Source organism: Seriola aureovittata, chromosome 7, assembly GCF_021018895.1.
Source record: "Seriola aureovittata isolate HTS-2021-v1 ecotype China chromosome 7, ASM2101889v1, whole genome shotgun sequence".
Taxonomy (NCBI): Eukaryota; Metazoa; Chordata; class Actinopteri; order Carangiformes; family Carangidae; genus Seriola; species Seriola aureovittata.
Genome location: NC_079370.1, coordinates 1,170,663 through 1,188,881, shown reverse-complemented (window position 1 = coordinate 1,188,881; position 18,219 = coordinate 1,170,663). Strand labels below are relative to the sequence as shown.

At 43.5% G+C, this 18,219-nt stretch overlaps 1 protein-coding gene across 1 annotated transcript; it reads left to right on the top strand.

The window, feature by feature from the left end:
• The first annotated feature begins 36 nt into the window (after nt 1-36).
• Nucleotides 37-16,660, top strand: phf1 (PHD finger protein 1). The gene is made up of 16 exons (XM_056379799.1): nt 37-852; nt 1,519-1,597; nt 1,844-1,925; nt 2,644-2,730; nt 3,777-3,871; nt 4,391-4,539; nt 5,033-5,128; nt 7,025-7,093; nt 7,502-7,625; nt 8,688-8,755; nt 9,332-9,463; nt 11,439-11,517; nt 13,073-13,188; nt 13,762-13,848; nt 15,093-15,379; nt 15,434-16,660. The coding sequence occupies exons 2-16, from the start codon at nt 1,520-1,522 to the stop codon at nt 15,556-15,558; spliced, it is 1,674 nt and encodes a 557-aa protein (XP_056235774.1). The 5' UTR covers nt 37-852; nt 1,519; the 3' UTR covers nt 15,559-16,660.
• The last annotated feature ends 1,559 nt before the right edge of the window (nt 16,661-18,219 follow it).

The following is an 18,219-nucleotide window of genomic DNA, read 5'->3' as shown; positions in this document are numbered from 1 at the left end:
CAGAGGATAATTATCAGTTCTGAAAAATACAAGTTTAAATGTGTGCGCTGTTTGCTCAGCCATCTCAGTTTTAAAACTTTTCTCCATGGGTTTCTCTAAACTTGGCTGGTCCCTCTTGTTACAGACCAATTAATGAGGCGGCTAAACTCACTAATTGGCCACTTAATTGGCCCCTGTAGCTGCGCGCGCTGCTTCCGCTGGCTTTTAGCGCACCGCCATCCCTCCCTCCTGCTCCCAGACATCACAATCCCACCGTGTCACAACGGTTTAGGGTAAGTTCCCCAGACGGGAAGGTGCTCTCGCCGTGGACCCCCGCCACCTCTGGATCCCCCCCTTCTATCACTATCTCCCTCCCACTCTATCTCGGTGTTTTATGTCTGCGTCACAACAAGTCGGTCGAGAGCGAGAGGCAGGGATGATGGCGTCTCTGGCGGCTTGATTCCGGTGCTGCTCTGACAAACCCGCTTTAATAGCATCAATAGGTGGTGGCGGAGAGGGGGGCGGGAGAGGGGGGAGAGAGCAAAAGCGACGGGAACATGACGAAACGGCATCGCGGAGGACGGACAAACTAGGCTGAGAGACGGACGGACAGTCAGTCGCCCCCCCCCCCACACCGGCCCCCCCTTCGCCTCCTCCTCCACCTCCTCCTCGCTGACGGCTTGACTGACACACACAGGCGCTTGGCACAGACAGGGACATACATGCACATCATCCACTTTTTGCAAACACGCAGGCTGCGCATCCGAGCGGGCAGTAATTGGGCAGCGGAGATCCACAGCAGATGAGGGCATTTCATGTCCAGCCTGCCCAGGAATCACTGTGACCCCGACGGAAAGGAGTTCGACTTGACAGGTACCCTTCACCGGCCAGCTTACTGTACAATTTGCCTGATTTGCTTTTGATTCACAAAAGGCTACATACACTGTTATGTATCCTGCGTCTGTCTTGACTTGAGTGCATGCACTGGAACAAATGCTCAACGTGCAGATATAACGCCTGCACAGTCATTTCATGCATCTATTCAAGTTTTTAAGATGTTGGGAGAGAAGAAGACAACAGCAAAGTGCACGGCAGATGCTTCAAGTAGCTGCACACTGATCTTTGTTCATTCAATCAAACTGTATTGCAGCAGTCATCATGCAGTGTTGTGTGTGTGTGTGTGTGTGTGTTTGTGTGTGTGTGTGTGTGTGTGTGTGTTTCATGTGTGCAGTAATCATTTGTCTTGCTCTCTGGTTGTGTACTCACTCTCATCTTTCACTGTGGTGGATACAGGCTGTCGTTATGCTCTGGTCTAAAAAGAGGAGGAGGGGATGCGAAGGGTTTTTTTTTTAACCCCTTTGCACCGAAGCCCGCCTGTCTGAGAGCCAGCCGAAACGCCGGGGCCATAAACCCCTCTGTCAGCAATGGCAGCAAAGTATTCATCGAATAAATCGGATTTCCATTTCACATGAGCCCTGCTCTCTCTCTCTCTCCCCCCTCTCTCTTCCCCCCCTCTCCCCTCTCTGTCTCTCTCCTCAGGATGGGGGGAGTAAGTGAAGGAGATGATGTGTTGGCTCGATGGAGTGATGGACTACTGTACCTCGGCAATGTGAAAAGAGTAAGTGCATGTGGAAGTGTGTGTGTGTGTGTTTGTGTGTGTGTGTGTGTGTGTGTGTGTGAGAGACAGAAAAAGACTTTTCTGTGTGCGTATACGGTGTGTTTGTGCGAGTCAGAGTGTGTGTGTGTGTGTGTGTGTGTGTGTGTGTTTGTGCGAGTCAGAGTGTGTGTGTGTTTTCACCTGGATTTGAAAAGACTTTCATTTAGTTTTGTCAATCATTCCGCTCACCTGCTATCTCCCTCTCAGGTAGATGGAGTCAAGCAATGTTGTCTGGTGAGATTTGAGGACAACTCGGAGTTTTGGGTACTGAGAAAGGACATTCACTCGTGTAAGAAGAACTCTTTTTTCTTTTTTCTTTTTTCCCCCTCCCTCTCCCCCTCAGCTAGAAGAGTAAATAGCTTCCTGTTGGGGGCACTTTGTGTATCTTGGGTTAAAAAATGCACCTAGTTTGAGGTTTCTGAATGCGTGGATGCTCAGCTGAACTCACACTAAAGGTGCTGGTTTCCACTCTGAAACTTTGCCTGAGGAGTTGCAGGAACACTTTTCTCATTCTTTCCCCTTGTGAGCTTAAAACTTCATATTTTTTGTAGTTTTTTTTTTTTTTCTCAGGATTTCTGAATTGTCGTACGAACAAACAAAAAAAGAAAAAGAAAAAAGCAGAGAAGAGATCACAGTCACGTTCAAGGTTATGATGCTGAGTTCTCTGAGTATCCTGATGGGGGCACGTTGAGATGTAATTGGTATATTAGAGTCTATTTATGAATTTATTAGACTAATGACTCCTCGGGGAAATGGCGCCCCCACTTCCACCTAACATCAAACGAAGGGTGGAAGTTGGACGCTTGTTAGGACCATGCTGAATATCCGCCTGTCAAATGAAGTGAAATCTGAAAGGGTGCAGGAGACACTGAAATCAATGAGGTGGCAAGGATGTGAATCAATATACATAAATTAATGCCACTGACTGCTCTCTCTCACTGTCTTCCTCTCGCACATTTACTTCCTCCCCTCCCCTGCCTCTCTCTGTCTTTCTCTGTTTGCCTCAGTTGCTGCTGGAGTGGAAGAAGTTTGCTGTATTTGTGACGCTCCGCCTCTTAAAGAACCCCTCATAAATTGTCTTAAATGTCGCCACGGTAAGGAAGCACGCCTCATCATACGCTGTCAAACGGTGGTTCTCCAACCGTTCCAGCACTGACCTTGAAGATTTGACATAGTATGGTAAATAACAGTGTTGCTTTAAAAAAAAGCAAGAAAGAAAACCCTTTATCATAAATGATAGATAGGAGTTGTTGCACCTGAATTCTGACGAGAATGAAAATGAATGAGATGGAGATGGATGAGATATAGAGGGAACTTTATTCATAGACTTTAGAAGATGTATTTACTTATTACTAATTTAAAGATCCCCTGCAGATATGTTTCACGTCATCTAAAAATACTTTTAGAAGTTTGGAATAATAATTTGTGTCTGATGTGCTTTTTCCACAAGAAAGTCATATTTAAAAATTCTCAAAATTACATCTTCCCCCTTCTCCTTCATTGAAAAATACAGGATCTATGAATATGCAAATATTTTACATTTCAAAAGTTTAACTGTGGGACACAAGAAGTCTCCTACTTCACTGTAGAATCCACCACAGAATATGTGCACTGGCTTCCAGACATGTTAATCATGTTCTTATGTGCACATCTTAAACTCAGATTTAAAAGAAAAAACTTTCCCTCCTCAGCAGCTGAACTTGAAAACAGCTCTCTGGTGTCAAACTCTGCACATACAAAATCCTGCACAGTGAGAGTAAAACGTCCGAGCGAAGGAATAACAAGCAAATCACATTGTTTGAGTGGAGGAGGACTTTAAAAGTGGTGAAATGAAATACACTGAAGTGCAAGTGGGAAGAGGTTTCGCTCGGCACCAGGATGCACAAGCAGGAAATTGGCAGCGGATTTTAGCGTCACGTCGTTGCAGCTCTGTCAGGCGAACACGGTTTGCTGACAGTTTGTTTTGCGGAAAAATCAGACAAATATACTTCCTGATGCAAATAGTATAGTAAAGTACTTTGCATGTCGCTGAAACAAACCAGCAGAGCACTAAACATGGAGATGCTTTGCCATTATTGTCACTCCGGCTGTCTGTCTTGTAAACACGAATTAAACGCTCTGCCTCCTCCTCCCATTACAGGTTATCATCCAGAGTGCCACACGCCAACCATTGAACCGGAAGCTGACAGCGATTCGTGGATATGTCGGCAATGTGTCTTTGCAGTTGCAACCAAGGTCAGACTGCTAATCTCTCCGTCTCGCACTGGGGGGGGGGGGAGAGAAAACATAGGGAGAAATCCAGTCAAATATATCAAGCTTCGCTGCCACTACACTGTTGTGTACGGCAGGTAATGGGTTTATCTGAGGCAAAAGCACACTAATTCCCTCAGTATTGACTTCAATATTAGATGTTCTACATTGTGTCCAAGAAATCATGAACAATCAATAGTTATGAGGCAGAAAAACTGCGCTGAAGTTGAGAGAAGTACATTTAAAGTCAATCAATCACATATGCTCCAGTTCTGTAGATTTGAGATGAGAAAGCACCCAGTTAATTGTCAATCGGTCAATGTCCATATCTCATTGTCCAGACTTCCTCTGCCTCGGACACTATCTCTCACAGCTGACCTACAATAAAATGAGACGAATTGCCTTCTGCCCAACGAATGCGATCCGTCTCCCTCGCTGCTCTGACATGACAGCGATTTGAGGGGTCACCAACCAATCAGCTCTAACCTAAAATTGTGTTTTCAGAGAGGCGGGGCCCTCAAACGGGGACGCTTCGCCCGGCTCATGCAGTTTATGAAACTCCGACTCCCTTACCAGCTGTCGTCTTTAGACTGGGACCCGCAGCATCTGACCAATCAGCAACAGTGTTACTGCTACTGTGCCGGACCTGGAGAGTGAGTGACACTGCAGAGGCCAGTTTGAGTTTGAATGTACTGTTCATGTATGCTCTTTCATGGTAGACATTTTCTCTCAGCGCTTGATCTCATCTATGTCCTTTTCGTCTTGTGGATTATTTGTAAATTGCATGCAGCGAGTCAGACGTGCGTCAAACAGCATTAGCAGGATTTTTTTTTTTTTGAGTTTGTTTTGACTTCCATGGAATGATATCTGAGTGATGTTGGCTGGCAAACTCCACTCGTCTGGCATCTAAAGCAGAGTAAAACAAACTCCCAGCCGCCATATCTTTATGAGTGGTTGGACCCGGTGGGAGTTTACACCTGAAGACACATTTCAGCTTATGAAACGTGAAGTGTCAGGCAGCTGCGCTCATCAGCCCGCAGCCTTCCTAAATTATGCATAAATGCAGACTTGTCAGGTGACAGATGTTAGACACATTAATTCATTCATGTGTTTAAAGTGTCTTCCTGTTTTCTTGTTGGATTGCAGGTGGAACCTAAAGATGTTACAGTGTGGAAGCTGCGGTCAGTGGTTTCACGAGGCCTGCACACAGTGTTTAACCAAGCCATTACTGTATGGGGACAGGTGCGTTATTGAGCTTTACTGTAAAAACTGCACTTTTTCATACTCACAATTATAATTCTGTCTTTCAATCATTGTAATAAATGCTATAATAAATATCTGGTATTTGGTAAAGCCAGACTGATGTGGGATTTTTGAGGCAGATATTGATTGAGATTGATTTGACAGTGAATAAATGATGCTAATGATGTAATGCAAATAATACCTTTACATAGGAATTTAAATTTAAAGAATTAAGACATAAAACTGTAGCTTGTAAAAATATTTTTACTGCATTTTCTATCTGCACATCTGTCAATATAAACACCAATACCAGTATATTTGTGAGCAGCCAATATCGGCCAATAACATCATGACAATACATTTTGTGTATTGTGTATTGGATTTGATATTTGGATTTCTTGTGACTTGACCTGATTTACATTGATCAGTTTTTTTTATTGCTCTACCACTCACCACATGTTGTTTATTTCTTGTTTGGGAACAATATCCAGGACAGATTGAGCAAAAACCCAGATGTGTTAAATGGGTTTTCATATATATATGTGTGTATATATGTACTCCACCTTCAAACCTACTAGGGCTGGATAATAATTGGAATAATAGGTTGACAATTTCTTTGATCATTCGCTCTATAAAATGTCAGAAGATAATGAAAAAACACCAAACGCAATTTTTCAGAGTCAGAGGTAATGTCTTTAGATTGCTTGTTTTATCCAAACATATTCAGATTACACTCATATGAAATAGAACGTTTAAGAAGTTAGAACCATTTTACTTGATGAAAAAACTTTTAATCAATTATCAAAATTATTGTTAATAAATTTCCTGTGTAGATGAATCGTCTCAGCAGCAGACCTCACTCTGATAATGAAGATAATCAGACGAAGACGTCTACTTGACAGCTTCACTTGTCTGAGAACTGCTTTAATTGGCTTAAGACTAAATTATTAGTGCGCATGTTAATGTATTCAGTGACTCGCGCCACAAGGACAAGAGCTCCTCACATACTCGGAGCAGAGGGACAGTGACAGACAGCAGAGACAGACGTATCATCTCTCCGGTACTGAAGCAGTTCAGATATGATGCTGGGCGGATATGCAAGCTGCTGATCGCGGTGCCGTTTGATAAGCTCATGCGTGTAATAAAATGTATCCATCCATTAAGTTATTATTGTCATTAACCATCTGTGTTAGCCGACTGGGTTTTACACCCACCCTGACACCGTGTTATTGCCGAACCTTTCTGAGTGAGTGAGGGAGGGGGAGGGAGGGGGGGAGGGAGGGTGGTGGTGGGGGGGGGGGGGGGGGGTGAAGGAGGGATTAGATTTAGATTGACAGTCAGGGAGAGTGAGGCCGGATTGGTACAACATCTGCTGAGCAGGTGATGGAGGAAGAGTGAAGACTGAGTTCACAGTTGGAATAGTAAGCATGTGCTGCCGTCATACTGTGTCTGCGCTTCATCTCTCCCAATGACCTTCTGCAAACACTCGCATACAGAAGGACAGATGCACACAATGTTGTTGTGGTATGAGCCCAGTTTCAGGGTCACCCACAACAGAACGTCATTATAGTGGAACAGATACACCTGTCCACTTATTTTCAGCCCGGGTTGATTTATACGGTAAAATATCTGGAGACATATATAGATTGTGAGGAAAGTAAAGGGGAAGCAGAAGTGTGAAGGTCCTCAAAGAGAAACAAAGAGAAAAAATCAGCATGAAAGACTTGACATGATAAGAAGTCTTCAAGATAGAAAATATACTTGTTTGGTAAAAAAAAAAAAAAATCAATCAAAAAGCACTGGCTGTGCAAGTGACAATGAAAACATTGGACTTAACACAAAAAAGACAAGTTATTTTTCAGGGTTACATGACACCTTTGTGATTTTCTGTTTTAGGTTTTATCAGTTCCAGTGCTCTGTATGTACGAAGGGACCAGAGACCATCCAAAGACTACCCATGACCTGGTAATGTTACCAGTTTCACCTTTACTGACATGTTCACAACAAAATATTACAAAAGTTTTACACAGTAGCTATTTGACAGTACTGGGAAAAAACAACAAAAGCAACCATTGGGACGTACTTCTACTTTCTCATTTTTCTTCTTCAACTTCTAAAAGGACAAGTCCATTTGATGTCAAGTCACTTTGAAGTGTTAGTAGTGCTAGTTCACATAACACAACACAGACCGATTTTGCAGTATGTGAGAAAAATGTGGTATATCTGTATAGGCTCACAAATGTTGGAAAATATTTATCTTATATCATAAAATTTTTAAAAATATTCTGAACATTCTGTTTAATTTTTTATCTTTGTTTTGTATTTGACCTCTTTCTTATTATCTAATTCTTTTTTTTTCTTTTTTTAATGCAGGGTGGATTTGGCTCATTTAGTGCTCTACCATCTCTCGCTGTGCTGCAAGAGGAAATACTTTGATTTTGACCATGAAATCCTGTCCTTCACCAATGAGAATTGGGACTCGTTGCTCCTAGGCGCGGTATTGATATCTCCCTGTTTAAGCACCATGATGAAATGATGTGAAATGCTGCCAGCCTTTATGCATTTGAGACATAAATCCTATTAACCACTATTAAAGTAAAATTTAAAGTTAAAAAAAAGTATGACCTCTACGTAAGCTTAAAGGGGAACAAGAAGAAGTTAAAGAATTAGATGTTGTAATGATCGACGACAGCCCTTCCCAAGCCTGACTCACCCCCACAGTCCTGTCAGATGAGCTCAGGCGCCCTCACCATCTGTTGTGTTGCAAATGTGCTCGTTTCAATTGATTTTAAAGTGGACATCATTTAACACACTCATATTAAAGTAGATATTGCTACAATACTTTTTATACAGCTGATAAGACCATTTTGGACCAGTTTCTATTTGTACTACTGCAGCATCAGGTGCAGTGCAGGAGCTGGACAATTCAGCCAATTATTAGCTATTTTATCCATTAGCTTCCATTAGCTTCTATTAGCTTCCATTAGCTTACGTTTATCAGCCTATTTCAAGTGTCATTATGCTCATTATGTCAACTGTTTATCCAATACTTTAAACTATATTTCAATTATTCATCAATTACTTTTAACTAACTAGATTAACCATTTATCCAATCATTTTAGCTAGCAGTTTCAACTGTGTACCTGTTCCTTTAAGGTTTCAGTTTCATCCATCTATTCATTACTTTTAGCTGTGTAAGTCCCTCCTGGTTGGGATTCACTGATTTAGGACACTGTGAGTATTTGCAAACATTAGGACACATCTACAAACCAGAAGATAAAAGTAAAGATGGCTATTCTGAGCATTTTCTATACGTGTATCTGAGGTTTTGATTTCTAACTTTAAGCTGTTTTCACATTTTGAAATGCATTATTTGCTCTGTCTTCACATAACAGCAGAGTTTTTCAGTCATGTAGCCACAACAAGTAGTTTTCCATATCAACACTATTGCTGTCAGACACTATAAAAGAAAATGACTGTATGCATTAAAGGTTTTCTGTCTGATGTCCATTGACTGTGTAAACACACCTTTGATTTTTCATTCCCGTCTGTCCTCCAGCTCTCTGACACGCCAAAGCAGGACCGCTGTCACAATCTCCTCAACGCTCTGAACTCCCACAAGGACAGGTAAGTCATCGCATATGATGAGAAGAATAAACACCGACCACACATGACTGGATTGATGAGTAGCACTCCATGAATAGAAGAGTCTTCTTAGTGCTTCGTAGTCGGCGATGTCGGACATGCAGGTTGAATTGAGCGAGGGGAGATGTGTGACTTTGAATAAAGAGCGACTAAAATGTAACTGCCAATTAGACCAGATGAAATTTAAACACTCTTTGGTGCTTATTTGGTCTTGTTAGAAGAGGACACAAGTCATAGGTACTTAATCACAATATCCAGTCTAGAGGCCTAATTGGTTTTAGTTTGGTCTTCATTGAAAATTTGCAAAGTACCTTGCAATTACAAAACTGCAAATTTCTCCAGGCAAAGTCTGCTCTAATTACATATACTGAATTACACAGTCACTACCTTTGAAATGTTCCCAAGCCAACTTTTTCATTAGGTGAATAAGTTCATTTTGTTACACAACTTTAAATTCTTTATTGGCATCAGAGAGAAGTAATGAAGAAAACACTCTCATAATGTGATAATCATTTTTAAGACCGGGCTCACTGCTCCTGTGTCTCTGCTGTCGTCCAGGTTTGTCTCTGGAAAGGAGATCAAGAAGAAGAAGTGTCTTTTCGGGCTTCAGGTGCGAGCCCCGCCTCCGCTGACGTCCGATTCGTCTCCCCTCATCACCGACCCACCTATCAACATCACACACCGGAGAAGGTCAGAGTAAGGACAGCATCTCTCTTTTCTGCTCTTATCTCAATACGAGGTCTTGGAGTCCCACAGGGTATAAAGTCACTACGCATGAACAATCAACTTAGGAATCAAAGGACTGCAATTTTCATGTGCCGACGAAAGTATCAGTGTCTTCATATTTGCCTTAAAGAGTTAGCCCCCCCCCTTTATGTACACATGTACATCCGCAAGTGTGTGTGTGTGTGTGTACATGTGTATGCACGCTTCCTGTAGTTTTCAGATTTCACACACACACACTTTTCATTTTGAATCATTTTTAGCATTTAGCTGCTGCTTATTCAGACTGAATTAAAGAGGTGTGTGTGTGTGGGGGGAGGTGCTTTTGTAAAAACCATTTACACATATTTTCAGTCATTTTTAAAGTGACAAGTCTTTCTAGTTGCCAGCAAGAGACAGTGAATGGTTGACTGGAGGGAATTATTATTTTTTTTACTTCAACAAATAGACAGGTTGGGTTTACGCTTCGTCAAACTAAGTACAGAATCAGTGTATTTGTTTTTAAAGATGTCTCCTTTACTATGTTTTTACTTGATACAAGCATTCAGACTTTATATGCTTATGCATGTATATGTGCCTTTTATTCAGTATAGTGGATTGAAAACAAATAAGCATCAAGCACTTTTCTAAACAAGAGAATAAGAACACACAGGCAACAGCACAGCACAATAAAACAAGATTAAAGTGACAATATAAAAGGATGTAATACATGAAGAATCAACATTAATGTATAGAATTGGGAATTCCTCATATAATAGTCAGCAGTTAGACAAAAGCTATGTTCCTGAGCCAAAAGGTTTTCTCCTGCTCCTATTGACATCAAGATCTAAATATGTTGATGTAGACCAATCAATTTGTCAATTCAGTGCCTTTGTCCACAATCTGATATTTATAACTATAGGCAAGATTGCCATGAAATAGATAATAGATATCCATCAATGTTGGAGGATAAAACAAAGTGAGATAATCTTAAAATTGTCCATGGACATCCATGGACTCCAGAAGAACCTTTACTGTTTTGTACATTTTATGACCTTTCTTTTACTACCACACTCGAGCAGAATTGACATTTTTGTACACAAAACACTGAAATAACATCAGGTTTTGGCTCAATGTGCTGTGGCATTTTATGAATCTTAATGTCTTTGATCCTGTGGCACCACCATCAGGCCAAAATTAACACACAGAGAAATGCAAAAGAAATATCAAAATCTAATGGGAAAATTGTAATAAAATTCACAAAGCACATTAATTCTCCTCAGAAAACAAACCCACTTTATATTAGACACCACATAAGCTTTGCTTTTTGTGTCACCCTCAGGCCAAAATGTCAGCTTTGTACACAAGATACCTCAGTGAAGTGGCCGGAGTCAATTTATTGAACAAATTCATGCCAATAGGAGGATGGATCCTTTTGATTTTAATGACTTCATGATCTCTTCTTTAGCATCACCCTCAAGACAAAATAAACATTGAAGTTCCTGCTACTTGTACAGCTCTAATTATAGTGTAATAATGAATACGTTGTCGATTCCATGCAGCATTTTCCAATAGTTGGTTGTAATAGACGTTTCAGCCTCTAGGGGGGTTTTAGACCTCAAGTCTCATTTTCATAAACAAGTTTAGTTGACAGGGAATGAGGAGGATTTTGGGAAGAAGAACCTGTAGAGAAGAAGTGTTTTATGTCTGTGTTATCTCTTTTATGCCGTTCATATTTTTCAAATTCCCTGCTGATGATGTTTTGGGCTCATAAAGTTGAAAATTTGTTGCTGATATAATACATAACAATCATTCAGAGTATCACCTCACCGCTCTGAGCTCCTCGTGTTTTACACCTCTCAGTAGATCTTTAGAGAGACACACTAATAAACTAAACATTGCACTTTGGGATTATATGTGTGTGTTTCTGTATTAATTTATGTGTTGTTGTTGTTCGCTTCAGCCCGCTGTCACTACCCTGCCAGAGGAGAGTGGGGGGGCCTGAGTCACGTAAATCAAAGCGTCGCATCATAGAGACACAGGTCAGTGCCTCTGTCTCCAGCTCGGGGTGGGGGTGGGGGGTGGGGGGTGGGGGGTGGTAGGTCTGGGCCACAAAACCTCCCTTTTTTTCCTTTTTTTTATGCAGTCAGGTAAACAGCTCTCTGTGATCCAAATAACCTGTCAGTCAGGCGCTGTGATGAAGCTTCATTTCGCAGTCTAAATCAGTCTGCATGTCTTTTAACACCCAGTGCAGCTCAGTGCCTCAGTATTTTTCTTCTCTCTCTTGCTGTATGTTTAATGCCTGCTGATGCTTTAGAGTCTATGGTCGGGGCGAGAGTGGCGTGCGAGAGACGCGGTGTTGTTGTGTGTTTAGCTCGGTTAAAATGTATAATTCAAATACAAACTTGGCTGCACAAAAACCCGCTCATGTATTTCATCAACATCTGCAGTTCGGCGGCGCATTTATCATGATCATCAAACCCATTTCCCAGCGGATCACACTGAAACAGGCAACATCACATGTTACTATTTTTACACAGCATTCTTAACCGTGAATGCTCATTGTGCTGCGTCCTCCTACACATCACTCGGATACGTGTATGTGCACGTACAGTAATCCTGGAACAATACGCTCCACGGAGCACTCGTTTTCACTCTGGCACATCCAGGCCCCATTGTGCCCCTCTGATTGATGCTAATCTCCGTCCTTCTTGGAGGAGCAGGTTCGTTGTAGTGGGGAAAGTGAGATGGGAAGGAATGCTGATATGCGTAGCCTGGGATCGCTTCCAAATGCACTTTGCAGTCGATTACAGTTTGGCCAGGTGGCGCTGGCACCTTGACAGTGCAGCATTGACAGAGCACATCCATTTAAAGGCACAGACGCAGACTAAGGCCACTGAATAATAATCTCCCATCCTAATACTATTGCTCGAGAAGGGAATGATAATGGCAGAGGGTGATGCCATATGTCATAGTCCAGCGATGAGAAATGCAAAAACCTTCACATGGCGTCCAGCCCTACATGGTCTTTAGTGACCGATGGCTCTGATGATGCTCTGATGTTTTTACTTTTCATGGGTCGTAAGTCGGTGTGTCAGGAGAGCTGCCTCACCGACCAGTCAGCCCCATGAAATGTGCAATGAAGGTGATACGCTTAGGCAGGCCTTTCTACGTCTGTGTCTGATGAACCTCGGCACGATGTGATTCACAGCCATTGATGCAATTAGTGTGGATTTATAGACATATCTGCCCATTTCTGCCCTCGGGCAATTCACGTACATGGAATTCAAGCTGCTTCTTGTTTTTTTTAAGAAGACAAAAAAATGATTAAAATGATTAAAACTGACAATGATATACATTTAGTTTAAGACAAAAAATGAACTAAATGTATATCATTGTCGGTTTTAATCATTTTCTGTCTGATTTTTAATGTGTAAACCTGTATATAATTGTACTTATTGGACAACTGGACGTTCCATATGCAGAATTAACTTTACGCATGAGTTAGCACTGAGGTATCAGAGCTTGACTGACTCCTGTGATGATGTTGGCATCCATACACAAGCTGATCTGTGTGTGTGTCTCTCCTGTGCCCAGGCTTGTCCACCTCCAGTTGCTGCCAACCCCATTGAGCTGCTGCCATGTTGCCATGGTTACATGGGAGGGGCCAGCCTTTACAACTCCAGGAAGTCAGAGGAGGAGCTTAACTTGAGGTAAGGGGTGTGTGTTGTGCCATTTTTGGTTTCTGTGGTGATACATTATTGATAGGTCAGCCCGATGGGTCAGCCCACCTGCATTACAAGAAACATGTTGCGAAATACTATGGGACACTAAATATTATAGGAAACCATCAGGAGAGCTTTTGATGCTTGTGATAAAATCGTTCCATAGCCACCTGGAGGCGAGAAGCCCCCCTGCTTCCTGTGCTAGGAGGAAATATAATGCAGATAGATTTGTTGTAAGTGCAGATGTTGCAAGTTTTCCACTTCTGCCACCCCCCCCACCCCACCCCCCGGGGCGATGGAGGTGGTATTATTTTCCTCAGAATAAATTATTTCCAATAAAAACTTTTTCAAAGGTCATTTATTTTTGAATGATGTGACCAAAACAAACTTTTTTTTTTCCCTCTGTTGTGTATGAGGGCAGAAGTCTCAGCAGGAGATACTATATCTTAAAACTTGAGTCAATAAACCTTGAGATTATTCTCTTTTCTACTGTTTTGAATCACAGCTGGATGAAAATGTAATTTTGATTGAAGCTGTATCCTTCGTGCATCACGTCCACAGCTCTCCTCCCAAACGGATGTACGCCCTGTACCACAGCACTTACAATGGAAACACCGCGCTCTCCAGGAATCTCCATCACTACAACAGGTTTCTCTCGTCCTCATTTCTCTGCTAGACATGTACATAATAACATGCGAGGCTGGTCTTTGGGCCACATAAAGATATTGATTATGAAATTATATTGGAATTACTTTCATATTTGGTTATTTAATCTATAAACGGTTTCTCAATTTCATTCCCTTGAAATTTAGTTCATTATGATATCCATCCAGAGTCATGCTTTTTCTGTGTAGTGTTAACCACATTGGAGTATTACTAAATCACCATTATCACCATTATAGCACGTGTAGCAGCATTTGTCAAGCCGCTACATACACATTGTATATTGTATGTCCCTGCCGATGAGTTTCAGCTCTAATCAGATTATGTTATCAGAATTTTCCATGACTGTTTGTTTAGACGCATGAGACGATTTAGGACTTTTTCCCCACTGACTTTGGCCTCTTTGAGTTCTCTGGTGATGCCGTCACATATTGAAATGCCGATCAACAGATCTTTTACGGCTGTCAAGTGCTGCAGCATCAGCAGTCAGGAGTATATCTCATGTTTGTAGTAGTTTTTATATATTTCATGATTGAGTTACTTCAGGTTAAAGCTGCATTTATTGATTTTTGGAGAGATGGAGCAACAAGCTGTAAGCACAACACTGACACACATCATTATCAACTTATAAAGTTGGTATGGGGAACGTGTTAGCAAACAGTTGCTAATTTATACCGCCTGCAGACATATAGCAACATTAGCTTTAATTTGGAGGCTTGTTTGTAGCCTGAAGTCCAATATTCACTCTCTTTTTAGCTCTGTTTTTGGTCCTCCACTATGGCTGAGGGAAATATATGTCCATTTTTAGCTGCTAAATCTACCACTATATTCACAAAGCTAATCACTTTACATTTCAAGCCTGGTGTTTGGTGCTTAGCGGGAAATGTACAGTGTTTTTCATTTAGAGCTGGAGCAAAGGAAACAAGGTCGATGACAGCAGTGAGAGATCTGACCCAAAAGATGCTAAAATGCTCTGCAGCACTGAGAGGCAGTATGCTAAGCTAAGCTAGCAAGTATATTTGGTTCATTGCTTATTAAAAAAATATTAATTACGTTCTTTTCTCATGTGGTCTTTTAGTCTACTTTATATGTTGCTGGTGAGGACAAATACTTAAGGCTATACATGGTCCAAGGATATGTTGTTATTTATTTAGTGTATGGTGTTGGAGGACTCTTCTGAATCAGTGCTTGTTCCTGATTCCTGTGCTCTTCTTTATTTCTTTTCCTAGCGTGGAGGACACCTGCAGGTTACCACCGCCGTGCTTCCCGTACCCCCTCAATTCCAATGGCAACCATCACCACCACCACCTCCACCAGCACCATCACAGCCACCAACACAACCACCAGCACCAGCACCAACACCAGCCGGGCCAGAAGCAGCTGGAGCCCGTCATCCTACGTGATCTGCCCCCTTACCAGGCCGGCATGGGCGGAGGGGGTGGCGTAGGTGGTGGAGGAGGAGGCGGAGGAGGCGGAGGAGGTGGAGGTGGAGGCGGAGGCGGAGGCGGAGGTGGAGGTGGAGGGGGAGGAGGTGGCGGTGGAGGTGGAGGAGGGGGGATGGGAGTTGGAGGTGGCAGCGGGACAGTGGCCAGGAACTGGGGTGGAGGGGAGGCGGTGAGGATCTTGGCGAGACGTGTCACACCAGACGGGAAGGTTCAGTACCTTGTGGAGTGGGAGAACGTGAGTTTGTACTGAGACGAAGAGCAAACACGAGACGCACTGACTGTTTTGCAGTTGCCACAGGAATACTGTGTATGTAATATGTGGCAGTGTTTAAAGTACAAACAAAACAAAAAGGAAAAAAAAAATCTCTACACGTTGCAAAATCCAGGTTGCTCTGATAGTATCACCTCTATTCATTATAACCTCACTACTCGTTACTAAATGTCCCTCTTTGCTAGTGTTTCTCTGATATTTGTACTGTTAACTTTGGAATATGCCTTTGCATTTATCATGTTTTACAGCGATGAGAGAAAGTATTTAAACCTCCTGATGATTTGTGTCGGCCACATCGAGAGCACGTCTTTAACTGTACTCACATATTGATGTACATTACTGTAGATGAGCAGCAGCACTGTGCAAGAAACTAAGATGACTGCTTTTTCACTGCTCAATTTCTAATTCTTTCATTTAAGTTATACACAAATAAAACAGTAAACTTCCACTGGTTGTCATGTCAGACAACCAGCATGCTGCTAATTTAAAGGAACAGTTTGATATTTTGAGAAATATGCTCATTCACTCTCTAACAACCATTTGATACCACTCTCATGAGAGACAGTTAGCTTAGCATAAAGCCTGGATGCAGAAGAAATAACTAGCCTGGCTCTGCCAAAGGTAAAAAGAAATCCATCTACCACTGCCTCTAAAGTGTTATATAAGCTGGTTGTTTAATTCGTACAAAAACCAAAGTGCAAAAATGGCAAGTTATGTTTTTATAAGAGGTTCTCTGTCGGAAAGGACTCGAGTAAGTCACTGTGGCTGGTCATGAAATAGACCTAGCTCTTAGTCTTTATGCTAAGCTAAGCTAACCGTAGCTTCAGATTCAATGCACAGACATGAGAAAGCAAATAAGCATATTTATCAAAATGTTGAACTCTGGGTCGCCTCAGTGTCTCACCTGGTAGAGGCCTCGTCCTGACCGCAGCAGCCGTGGGTCTGAGTCCGACCTGCGGCCCTTTGCTGCACGTCACCCCCTCTCTCCCCCTGACTCTCCTGTCTCTCTCTCTCCCTGACTCTCCTGTCTCTCTCCCCCTGACTCTCCTGTCTCTCTCTCTCCCTGACTCTCCTGTCTCTCTCTCCCCCTGACTCTCCTGTCTCTCTCTCTCCCTGACTCTCCTGTCTCTCTCTCCTCTCTCTCCCCCTGACTCTCCTGTCTCTCTCTCTCTCCCTGACTCTCCTGTCTCTCTCTCCTCCTGACTCTCCTGTCTCTCTCTCCCCCTGACTCTCCTGTCTCTCTGTCTCCCTGACTCTCCTGTCTCTCTCTCCCCCTGACTCTCCTGTCTCTCTCTCCCCCTGACTCTCCTGTCTCTCTCCCCCTGACTCTCCTGTCTCTCTCTCTCCCTGACTCTCCTGTCTCTCTCCCCCTGACTCTCCTGTCTCTCTCTCTCCCTGACTCTCCTGTCTCTCTGTCTCCCTGACTCTCCTGTCTCTCTCTCTCCCTGACTCTCCTGTCTCTCTCTCCCCCTGACTCTCCTGTCTCTCTCTCCTCCTGACTCTCCTGTCTCTCTCCCCCTGACTCTCCTGTCTCTCTGTCTCCCTGACTCTCCTGTCTCTCTCTCTCCCTGACTCTCATGTCTCTCTCCCCCTGACTCTCCTGTCTCTCTCTCTCCCTGACTCTCCTGTCTCTCTCTCTCCTGACTCTCATGTCTCTCTCTCTCCCTGACTCTCATGTCTCTCTCTCTCTCTCCCCCTGAATCTCCTGTCTCTCTCCTGTCTCTCTCCCTGACTCTTCTGTCTCTCTCTCTCCCTGACTCTCCTGTCTCTCTCTCTCCCTGACTCTCCTGTCTCTCTCCCCCTGACTCTCCTGTCTCTCTCTCCCTGACTCTCCTGTCTCTCTCTCCCTGACTTTCCTGTCTCTCTCCCCCTGACTCTCCTGTCTCTCTCCCTGACTCTCCTGTCCCCCTTCCCCCTGACTCTCCTGTCTCTCTCCCCCTGACACTCCTGTCTCTCTCCCCCTGACTTTCCTGTCTCTCTCCCCCTGACTCTCCTGTCTCTCTCCCCCTGACTCTCCTGTCTCTCTCCCCCTGACTTTCCTGTCTCTCTCCCCCTGACTCTCCTGTCTCTCTCCCCCTGACTCTCCTGTCTCTCTCTCCCTGACTCTCCTGTCTCTCTCTCCCTGACTTTCCTGTCTCTCTCTCCCTGACTCTCCTGTCTCTCTCTCTCCCTGACTCTCCTGTCTCTCTCTCTCTCCCCCTGACTCTCCTGTCTCTCTCTCTCCTCCTGACTCTCCTGTCTCTCTGTCTCCCTGACTCTCCTGTCTCTCTCTCTCCCTGACTCTCCTCTCTCTCTCTCCTCCCCCTGACTCTCCTGTCTCTCTCTCCTCCTGACTCTCCTGTCTCTCTCCCCCTGACTCTCCTGTCTCTCTGTCTCCCTGACTCTCCTGTCTCTCTCTCTCCCTGACTCTCATGTCTCTCTCCCCCTGACTCTCCTGTCTCTCTCTCTCCCTGACTCTCCTGTCTCTCTCTCTCCCTGACTCTCATGTCTCTCTCTCTCCCTGACTCTCATGTCTCTCTCTCCCCCTGAATCTCCTGTCTCTCTCTCTCCCTGACTCTTCTGTCTCTCTCTCCCTGACTCTCCTGTCTCTCTCTCTCCCTGACTCTCCTGTCTCTCTCCCCCTGACTCTCCTGTCTCTCT